The following is an 11,837-nucleotide window of genomic DNA, read 5'->3' as shown; positions in this document are numbered from 1 at the left end:
GTTCTCCAAGATTTTCATTATATAGATTAGCGATTAGCTAAAAAATTTTCTACCTTACTTTTTCAACCATAAAAAGAATAATAATAATTATTTCGATTATTGCATTCGATTAGTATATACGACTTTTATTGGATATTCATCGTACTTGCAAATCCCACAAGTTTATTATATATATATATATATATATATATATATATATATATACACAATGAGATTCTGTAAAAGTCGATTGAGATTTGAAAATTATTACATCTATACAAATACTCAATAACGTAGATTCAGATTAATATTATTTATTTAGTTAATTTTTAAAGCTCAAAAGCTATTATAGCCATCTATTTGTATAATTTTAGCACTTTATCCATAATTTATATTTGGATAGTATTTTGCAACATCTTCGCCCCTACCACCTGGTCTACAGGCATATTATAAATAAATAAGGCCTGTAACGGAGATACGTCGATTTAAAAGAGAATAACGTCGTTATAATGTCCACCTTGATTGATCAAAACAAATTCAATGTAACGTTCTTTCACACGATCAATCATTCCCAATTAAAGAATCATGGAAATAAAGCGCAAAGTCGCGGACGCACGATACCTCGCTTTCAAATTACAAAATGAAATTAGCCCTTAAAAAGATTTGTATCCATGTAAAATATGCGCAGTCGTGACAATGCAAGTAGGGATTACAAAAAAATGTTGCTCAATGAGTTTGTTTCGACTTTGTTTCGAGTGGCAAACGTAGCTGTACCTCTTATCCCATCATTTGCTCGCCTTAACCTTCATTTGCAACCGAAGCTTGCGTGTGAATAATTATTTGGCTCGCCGAACTACTCACCAAAGATTTCATAGGCATTTTGCCTCGATCAACTGCCACATCGTGCGTTCGTTCAATTTCCCCTGTGATCGCCGCAGCACTCGCAGCTCTTAACAATTCATGAAAAGCAAAGCTCGTGCAGACCGCTAGGCTCTTCCAATCCGGCAATCTGCGCGACTTATCGAGTAAAATGGCGAGCCGCGAGGGGGACGAGGGAGGGGCACTCGTTGGATTAAGGTGGTACTAGCTGACAAGCGTTATTTAATTAAACACCCCACAATAATAAAATAATAAGCCCGCCTTTCTCAAAAAGTCCATACCGCTTTTACTGCCATTTTATCTCCTCCTCGCCCCTCTCCTAACAAGTCGCATTTAACTATACTTGCATGCTCCGGGGCCGGTTAAACAAGGATGCGCGCGCAATGCGCATAACGTGCATAATCCTGTACAGTCAACGAATCCCCCCCCCCATCCCCCCTCCCCCAACAATCCCATCTCGTCCCATTCCATCGCACTCCCCCGCGTGATTCTCTATTCCACCCAGTGCTCACTTGCCATCTTTAGCGCTATTTGGTTTTTCATGCATTTTCTCGTATTACGCATCGTCTAGTTGGAAGTCTACGATTGGAAGTGGATAATTATAAACTTAGTTTAGTAGCCTCGTCGAGAATTGACGTCGTTCGAGTGCTTAAAAGTTTGTAGAAATAACAATATGGTCAGTGGCTTTCGCTGTTTTATACGTAAGATTAGATTATTTTCTATTTGAGTCGCTAACAAAGAATTATTTATTACAACTACGTCTTATTTAATACGTATATATATATATATATATATATATTTAATGGATATCGTAGCAAAAAATTCAATAATAATATGTAAAATTTCAACATTAACCCTCTCTTTTTCATCTCTTCTTTCATTATTTTTTTCTTAAATTAAATTATACGAATAACTTTTCCTTCACTTTCAGAGTAGCCAATTTAATTTCCCGATTAAATTATAATGCAACGCACAGAGTGTAAAATACATTGTTTAATATTTAATGCTAAACGTAAAGTGTATTATTTGTATAAAATATGAAAATATCTATAGGATTTTTACGCTATTTTTAATGAAAAATCTGCTTTTGCGGATAAGTGCCTTTTGTTACTTAAATACGATAGTGGCTAATCTGAATTTATTTAATGAAGATAGTCGTAGTGCGATTAGTGTTACGATATTAAGAACATCTCCAAGACCATTGTTTAATCCAAAATATAAAAATTCGATGCCATTCCTTATAAAAGGTATTTACTTTCCTGCTTGATCCCTCGCCAAAGTCATAAATTGATCTTATTCTATGAAAATAATCGTAATCCTCTAAGTGTATGATTCTTTCCTTCGGTGTCATCGCATTGCCATTACCCGTGTAATTGTATACTTGAAATCTCTTAAATCGCTAATGCTAATTGACAAATAATTTAATGGAAATTTTATCTTCCTCGTATGTCCATGAATTCTCTTTCTGCTCTTTCTGCGCACGCGCATATTAACGGATAGCATGACATTTTATTGGCAGGACAATTTTCTTGGCTATTTCATTGATAAAAATAGAATGCCCGAGTGCGTTGGCTTTTGTTTGCTAGCGTGACAAATTTCGTTTGAAAATAAAGCGAACGTAGCCTGGCTATTATCTATCGGCATTATTTTCTCGCTCTAGATTTCGCGCACGCGAGTACTTCGATGGCAATTTGGCCGCTCGTAGCCGATAATCCACCTTTATTCGTAATTAGAGAATAAACGTGCCAATAAAGTAAATTAGTGGCCCGTATATCGTCCCATCGTGTTCTCGTTCGTACATTTGACATCGGAGTGAGAAATACCGCGAACAAGCGGAGAAATGACCCGTCACCTCGATGCCCTCGCCAGCGAAACGGAAATTACGTCGTTGCCAAAGGCGCCAAATAATATTATTAAGTCGAGAGAGTAGGGCAGCAATTAAACGACGAAGTCGAGGCAACGCAAAGCCAACTGTGTGACACAACAATGGCGAGCCCCTCCTTCTTTTTCTTTTTCATCGATGCAATCTTCCTAATTAATAAGGAGACTCGCAGCACGCGCGTGAAATTCCAACGAGGCACAAGAAACGCATCCGCGCAGATACGTGAGAACGTTAATGCAGGAAAAATATGTATTCGCGCTAGGCCTAATTGCATCGCCGCGTGCTCTCCCTCTCCCTCTCCCTCTCCCTCTCTCTCTCTCTCTCTCTCTCTCTCTCTCTCTCTCTCTCTCTCTCCTTTTCGGCTCCATGACGAGGAGAAGGAAGAGGAGGAGGAGGAGGAGGAGGAAGTGTAGAGAGATAGATAGATAGATAGATAGATAGATAGATAGATAGAGAGAGAGAGAGAGAGAGAGAGAGAGAGAGAGAAGGTAATGTACCGTTGCGTAATTGCTCGTCCTTGCGGCTTCTCGCCGCTTGCTCAAACAAACGCCTTTATTCACCGTCGTACCCGCGTTCATTTCTAACCACCTATTTACGCGTTGGCCGCTCTCTCTCTCTTCAAATTGTCTCTCGTCCCTCGCACTCCTTTTCACCGGGCGTCCTTTCGTATCTTGTGATACGTATCCCCGTAGCGGGCACACGAATCGCATCTCCAATAGCGCCCTACGTCCTCGAGAACATGGAGGATTCCCGCCCCCGCAATGCCGTTACGCCGAATATGACGCGATTGGCTCATCTCCGAGCCACTGTTAGACAAGCCTCATCCGCGTATTAGTACGCGTGCGCGTCTCGTTACGGGACTGCCCTCCAGGGTCAGCCACCCGCGCGACGGGAATCCATTCCGTCGTCGAGCGCGGACGCCGGCATCCTCTCCAGTCTCATTCTGTCTCTTCTGCATAGTTTATCGCGGTCATCGCGAGCGCCATTCAACCCGAATGCATTTATATTCCGTTCTCGTCAGCCCATGATAAAGCTGTGCACCAACAGCCACGAATCCTACTCAAGATACGCGGCTGAAACGCATCTTTATAAATGTACCATGCACGCACACACGCACACTCACGCACACGCACGCACACACACACCTCCCTCCCGCCGTCAGTACCTCGTACGTGAAACGGATTATATGAAAATACACAGGGTTGGACCGCCACTTTTTACAATAACCATCGATTTACCGGGGCAAGTCAACGAATCCTGGAGGATATCAGTCTTCGAGTATTAATGCTATTAATGCATAATGGCCGGAGTACGCGGGCGCACGCATAAGGGCAGTACATTACAACAACGTAATTAATCATTAGAGCCGTAGTGATTTTATTATTCCGAGAGTAGCATTAATTTCCAAGATGGTAACCCGCAGCTTAAGCGATGGCGCTTATTCAATTAGAAAATGTAAGGAGACGAAAGGAGAGAATGAACTTTCAGCTCGAAAGAGCAAATCGGAGACAAGTTACTCCGGTGAGATAATTAAAAGGAAATTGTCGTTGGGAAGTCTAGCTTTGTCCTAGAAAATCGTCTACGGGTTATCTCGCTTCTTCCCTCCATTCCCATCGTAGTCGCGATCGAGGCGAAGCTCGTGCTCTGGTTCAAGCTCGTAGCAATGGGAGCCACTAAGGACAAGCCGGCGCCAATCGCCAAACCCGATACCGCTAATTACGATCGAGCGAAAAGCGGATCGAACGCACGAGTGGTTCGCTCTCGCGGGACCGATGCAGCGGATAGTGCACCCGCGGGCGCGACTGCGACAGCTGGCTCATCGTGCCCCCATCAGCGGGGACTATGACTATTTACCGTAGGCGATCCCGACGGACGAAGGAGAGACGCCGGTAATTGGGTCGCGGCGGCCGCTCGTAGGCTTTCGAAAGTGCGCCGTTGAGTTATGGCGCTCGTGAGCGCGTGTAACGACGTTGCGCCAGTTGAAATATATCGAGAGGGTGGTAGGGGCCACGGAGCGGATTGGCACCGCACGGAACAATAGAGGAAAGTATACCGACAAGTTTTCCATGTTTAATCAGTGGACCACCGCTATCACCCTGTAATATAATAATTTCATTTTATTAGAACTATGTTGTGCGAAAAGTTAATATGTTTTGACTTTACATAGATAATTTTATTAATGATTTTATAAATAAGGAGGAAAATAAAGCGGAAGAGAGAGAGAGAGAGAGAGAGAGAGAGAGAGAGAGAGAGAGGGTAGAGAAAAGGACAGCCCGAGGGAGACATGCCGCGAGATGGATCGACCGCCTTTATCTAACGTCCCGTACCCCACCCACCCACCGGCCCGCCACCCACTAGCGGCGCTCCAAAGGGCGTGTTTGGGAAAGGAAACTTTTATGCAGTCGCTCGCTGGTGTTCTTTGTGATATTGCGCGATCGTTACTTTGACGCTCTCGACGACAGATGGTGAGAGCCCATGAAAGAGGAGTTGGCTGCTTCTTAATGAGTTCGGTCTCTGGGCTTTCGCCCGTAGTCTTTCACTGCCGCGTGTTCCGTGTGGGAGGGAGGCATTATTAGTGAAAGGTTAACTCGGTGAGATGCGCGACGGATTTATTGTCTCATAATGCCCGAAATGCCGCTCTAGTTTCGTTTAAACGGCGCACCATGAGATACGCTACATCGAATTTAATAGGCACCGTCGAGTAAAATTGAATTTCAATAGCGAACGCGCCGTCGTCCCTAGCGGTTTCATATTTAAATTCACGCAGTGGTCGAAGATGTTGGCACGAGTGATGCGTCTTTATCTCGAACTTATGCTGGTGCGTATACACTACAACGTCACGTAACATTTCATGTTTCTTCTTCTTCTTCGTCTTCTTCTTCTTCTTCTTCTTCTTCTTCTTCTTCTTCTTCTTCTTTGCTTTTTCTTTTTGACTTTATTTGGAATATAATACGCATTAGCCAGATGGAGCGTGCATACTGTCGTAAGAAGCTCCCTCCCGTATAAGAAAATCACATTATTATAACTCTTTTATCAAGGGGTTTGAGCTTAGAGAAAACAAAAAACAAAGAATAATAATAAAAAGCATAGCTACTATCGTAATTCACTAGCTCTGATTTTCTCTTCATTTTTCTTTGCCCGACCATTAATTTATTTTACGCGTTTATCACAGAGCAGCCAATTAACGCTTCCTGGCAACGTCAGACCCGTGCAATTAATATTACAGCAGCAGCAGCAGCAATATTAATCAGTCGAATTCATTGGGTATGCGAAACAATGCGATAAGCGTCACAATAATTATGGATATGCCCATTACCTTGGAAAACAATGATATTTATGTAGGTGGCATTCAATGAGTCCGTAAAAGTTTAAAGCAAAATGCCCGAATACGAGCCTTCCCTTCCTTTCCAAACGCATTCACATTCATCATAATAAGGATAATAGTACGCTTAGTTATTGCGTAAGTAAAAAATGCCAAGTCGTAAGCGACGATTATTTAGCACCGACGCTCACGGCGATTCCTTCGATCGAGCGGATCAAGTTCGTTCGATCGAGCTCGAATTACCGAAATTTGTAATCAATATCTTGCCTGCGCACAAATCCGCAACTTCCGAAATGCCGGAGAAAAATAAACGGAAACCAAGAAGAAAGAAATGATAATACTACCTTCTCCTTAGGACGTGCAGCTACAGTGATCCGTGTCCTGTATTTTCGTCTTTTCGAGCACTACACACAAACGGACAACATTGGCGCACGGATGAATGGTTGGGTCGGTGGTTCTTGGGGGGGGGGGGGGGTAGGGGCAGGTGCGGACACAGGGACAAGATCCCGTGCGCCGGCTGTTCGGTCGTGGCTTCGGTTTCCTCGGGTTCCTACACCAAGATCCCCTTCACATTCTCATCCGAGAAACGTACGTAACGCACTTTTTTCCCTTCCCGCAGGTGTTTCCCGGATGGCGCAGAGTCGGGTCGCAAGATGACGACGGAACTACAGCCGTCGCCGCCTGGATATCGGGCTGGCGGGCAGGATGAGTGCCTGGCCCCGGTAAAGCTGTACCGGGGAGGCCAGTGCCAGCTCGGATATGGGGAGTACCGGCGCTCGCCGCCCGAGCCCGAGCCCAAGCCGATCATGGGGAAGGGGGAAGCCGCGGACATCGCGGCGAATATCGCCGCCAACATTGCCGCCAACATCGCCGCCAACATCGCCGACGCTTACGAGGACCGACATAACTACCGGAAGAAAAATGCCCACGGCTATAAGAATGATAGCGGGTGAGTACGAGAAGGAGGAAGGAAGGAAAGGAGACGTTGTTTCGTGTCAGAGCGAGAGAAATACGCCGGGACACGGGAGGATATTCACGGATGGTTGAATGACTCGATTATCTCACTTTCTCGGTCTTTTCTGTGGATACGAGCGCGGAAACTAAAATCCACGTCGCAATCATCGTCATCGGGCACGAAGAGTATCCACGCAATAAGCGAGAATAGCCGTGCGAATGAGATCGCCAGATCAATGAGCATTCGGCAAAATCGTAATTGATTCATTCGGTTTTTAAAATAATTGATAAAATTATTGTTTCGCTAGATTGTTCGGCCAATGATAGCAATTTTATTTCTGCCCCAGGGATTTTCAAGAGCTCGAATGTTCTTTTTTTCTCTCTTTTTTTTTTTTTTTTTTTGCACTTACCTTTAAATTACTAAGAATAAATTAATAAACTCACTTCTTCACTTATTATAATACATAATATTTATATTTTATGTATGTATATAATACATTATATAATTACCCACAAATATATCATTATGAAATGTAAATAAGAAAAATTAGCTGGGAATAAGAATTGTTAGACCAACTGAGAAATTAATGGGTAATTCAATTTGGTAGGCATGAAGTGTATATATAATATTGTAACTTGGCTCGCTAAATTTGAGCCGAGTTTTACAAAATTAACCTCGCAAATATTCGAAGCCGCATCGTCGAATATCGTTTAATGGCAGAGCTATAAAATAATAATAATTTGTCAGATGTCGCTGGAAGAGTGGACAAGCTGGTAAACGGCAATTTATAAGAACGAAATAGAACACGATCTGGCGAAATGATAAATTCAACACTAAAAACAAAAAAAAAAAGGAAAGAAAAAATATATATCACTGAAAGCTCCATTGATAATTGCATTCTGCTAATGTGTATTTCTTACTCTATCGTTTCAACACATTTTTCGAGGATGAATAATAAAATCAAATAAGTAAGCGAAATTGCCGAGGGTATTGCGTTGGCCAATGAATTTAAAGTTGGGCCAAACAGAGATTGAATTACAATTGAAATATACATTGCCATGTAAGGGATAAAGGTATTGCGGCAATAAAAGCTTAGGAAACTCCTTTATCATTTCGTTTCCCTTGTGCTAAATTTAATAAGAAATCTGAGATCCCCGGCTTTTCGATCCCTCCTACTGATAACAATCGTTATCTTGCCTAGAAACTCAAATTACTATTGGACTTTATTATTCTTAGCACAGGTTGCATTCTTTGTTTAAGTGTGCAATGTATTATTTAGATAGAAGAATAACGACGAAATTCCTTTATGATCCCATATTCTACTGACACGCACAAGATTAATCGAAGCGAGATCAGGCGCTTAAAGCCCCGCGCATTATTATACTCGTTACGAGCCTGAAACCTTAACGAACGATAAAAGAAACACAAGCAAGCGCAGCGCAGCACAGCAATGGTTTATTCAGCGCGAGGCCTACGTGTTTTTTTTTTTATTTTTTTTTATTTCTCTCTCTCTCTCTCTCTCTCTCTCTCTCTCTCTCTCTCTTTTATCTTTAATCGCGTCGCGCGCCCGATACGCCGGGACTAATCTCCGGCCCCGTCTCAATGTCCCAATACCGCGAATTCCAAGCTGCGGAAAGGAGTAGCGGCCGGCACTGAGAATCGGCATTGGAGTTGCAGGTACAGCGAGAGCCTCGGCTTCGAGAGCTTCAGTCTGCCTCTTACCGAGCGTGACGCGGCCTCGCCGCCCCCGACGCCCCCGGTGCGCGACGCATCCAGCCTCAAGGGCGTCTGCTACGGGCCCGGGCACGAGAAATACCCGTCCTGGCCGAGCGGACCTGAGTGCCGGTACATCGGGCCCGAGGATGACGTGGAGCCCGAAGGCTCGACGAGGGCCGGCCTGCAGCAGTACGGCGGCTCCCATCGCTCAAAATCCTGGACCGATCACACCAATTATCCCAAGGAGAAGCCGGCGCAGTACACGAGGCCCCATACCAAGAGGCCCAACTCCACTTTTACGCAACAGGTACGTCCGAGGCTGTATCAATTCGCCCCTTTCACATCCATTGCCGCGCAAATGCTTCTTCTGATCCCCTCGATCTCTGGCACTTTGATCCTCACACCTAATGCCAATGAACTGTTATCCACTGCACTGGTTGACCTTGTGATAACTATATCGGCGTCTTTTCCAAGCGCTCGATTCAAATCCATTTTTACTTTGCCGTTGCAGTGAGGTAATCTCCTTTATGTGACGGCGGGGGAGGAGGGAGGATGTTTAATCATCGATACGAAAGCTCAGTGAAACATATGTTAAATCCGTAAATATAATAGAGCAAGAAGAGAGACTTTCTGTTACTGTGCATTTTTATCTAATATAAGCTCAATATACGTATATATGTTTTATCATTTAACTTGAATGCTATGTTTATAGAATAATTAATAAAAATTTCTTATAAAAAAAACTACGGTAATAATGTGTAAACTCAAATTTTTCACCATAATAATATTAATAATAAACATTTATTTTGTTTGATAGACGCTCGTCTTTATTGAAAATTTTATATTATTATAGTATTATAAGTGAATGAGTCTTTTAGCAATAACAAATGAACATGTAAAAATAAAATAAAATAAAATGACGCACAATAATATATTCAAATAATTAAAAGTATAATTTTTTTTTTTCCTTTTTCTTTTTTTTTTAAAGAATATAAATATCAAGGGACTTTCGTGCACGATTAATATTAATATTAATTGATAATACCGTAGGTGAATAGTAAATTATTTAATAATTGTTTCTCACACTCGTTATATAAATTGTAATATAATCATTAAAAGCCACTGGCGTGTGTGTGTGTGTGTGGGTGTGCGTGCTTTGTTGGGCTCAGATAATCTATAATTGCCATAAATTTTACGAATTTTTATTGGCTCTTAGAAAAATGAGGAAATACTTTTCTAAAAATGTATAATATCTCTTTTTTCGTACATTATGTTTGAAATGTGACACTAATTAGTTATACTGACGTTTACATGAATCGTTTGAAAAAAAATCGCAAGAATCATTAGCATATTCATAAACTTACGTTAAAAAACTTTCTAAAAGAATCAACATAAATTATATGAATATTATTTTAGTTTCCTAATATTTCTCGTTAAAATTTTCGACCGCGCATAGTTATTAATGTACTTTGGTCCCGTATATTACATTAATGCAAAATATTAATATGACACTTGGTTTAATTAAACGCACACGATATTAAAGTTGCAAAATTTATAAATTGGCTAATGTAACATTATACTTGAGAAACTCTATGAGCAAGGAAGATTGTATTAAAGTGGAATTGGTCAATTAGCTTGTATGGTATACCATGTGGAGCAAACTTATGTCATAGTCGTTTTAAATAAATAATAATAGTATTAATGAAAGTGTGGGTTAATGGAATTCATAGTCGATTTAACGAACAGTAGTGAACAATTAATGTACTCGTGAAACTAAAATATCACTTGGTTGTGGCGAAGAAAGCTTGGGCGAAGTCTAAAAATCAAACCATCTGTCCGACAGTTGAAGACAGTGATGGAGAGATGCGAAAAGATCCCAGCGGAGACTTACGAGTCACGCGCGCGTAATGGCGTCGAAGGTGAACAGCATCAGCAGTATCAACATCAGCATCAGCTACAGCTACAGCAACAGCAAGAACATCACCATCAACAGCACCATCAGCAGCAGCAGCAGCAGCAGCATCATCATCATCAGCAGCATCTGAGAATGTGGCCGAGTGTCGATCGGGAAGGCAAGGCTCTGGGAGACGCCGAGTACGTCGTACCCTCGCCGCCCGAGCGGGAAACCCTTCAGGCAAAGACCCTCAGCCCTACCGATCTCGAGGCTTACGTAAGGAGTTACCAAGATCCACGAGTCTCACAGGTAAGCGAGCATTGACTTTTCCGCTCTCCCACCTCTACAGTAAAAAAAAGTCCTTTTACACTGTCGCTTTATTTGGTAGGTTGAACTTTATGGGGAAAGTGACTTGACTCAGGCGGGACTCTCCCAGCAAGCGAGTTACGCCCAATCGGAGGGTTACCATAGTTACGTCTCCAGCGTCGATTCCACCACGACAACCCCGTTCCTCGACAGGTGAGCGAATTTCTTTACATAGCTGTTAGGCGCTTCGAACTCTTGAATTAAGCAGACGAGATAAAGACATAAAGAGCCCGGGCTTTTAGTATTCATGGGACAGTGAGCGAGGAACGTTCGACCATTTTAACGAGCATCGTGGCGCGAGCTGACGATTGTAATTGCCGCGCGCCTTGGACCGCAAAATATCAATGATCATATGCGAGGCGTATTTGCAAGGAGAAACGCGGGGGAACAAAATGAAAACAAAAACAAAAACAAAAACAAACAATACTATGTCCGGAGCGAGAATTCGCAAAGGAACGCTCGAATTTAGCGTAACGTCGGCATGGTAAAGTGCCACGACCTAACCGGTCAATGCTCTACGAGAATGGGGTTCAAAATAGTGTCGTGATAGCAAGGAGAAGTTGTGATACCCTTGAAATTTTCAGATTACGAAGGGACAGCGAGGCAGTATCTCAGAGGCCGCTGACCTCCTGGGAGGACGGCTCGTCGTCGCGGGAGGGTCGGGACAGCGTTGTCACTACCTCGAGTGGCAGCGCATCCAGCAGCGAGACCCTCAAGTGGCACGGCTCCCTGTCCGACGTCAGCGTGTCCAGCGGGATGCCGATCTCCCGGTCGTCCGGTATTGCTCAGGATCGCTGGCATCACGGCTCCCTCTCTGACATCAGCATCAACGGCGGCCTCTGCC

General features: G+C 42.9%; 1 protein-coding gene across 1 annotated transcript in view; it reads left to right on the top strand.

Annotated features, from left to right (window-relative positions):
* Positions 1-11,837, top strand: part of LOC105363707 (uncharacterized) — a 142,068-nt gene that overhangs the window by 124,681 nt on the left and 5,550 nt on the right. The window contains exons 4-8 of the mRNA XM_011501458.1: positions 6,682-7,011; positions 8,695-9,040; positions 10,577-10,936; positions 11,016-11,146; positions 11,578-11,837. The exon at positions 11,578-11,837 is cut by the window's right edge and continues 257 nt beyond it. Of these exons, the coding sequence (XP_011499760.1) occupies positions 6,682-7,011; positions 8,695-9,040; positions 10,577-10,936; positions 11,016-11,146; positions 11,578-11,837 (1,427 nt within the window). The remainder of the gene's footprint in view (positions 1-6,681; positions 7,012-8,694; positions 9,041-10,576; positions 10,937-11,015; positions 11,147-11,577) is intronic.

Source organism: Ceratosolen solmsi, unplaced genomic scaffold, assembly GCF_000503995.2.
Source record: "Ceratosolen solmsi marchali unplaced genomic scaffold, CerSol_1.0 scaffold3, whole genome shotgun sequence".
NCBI lineage: Eukaryota > Metazoa > Arthropoda > Insecta > Hymenoptera > Agaonidae > Ceratosolen > Ceratosolen solmsi.
This window is presented reverse-complemented; position numbering and strand designations above follow the sequence as displayed.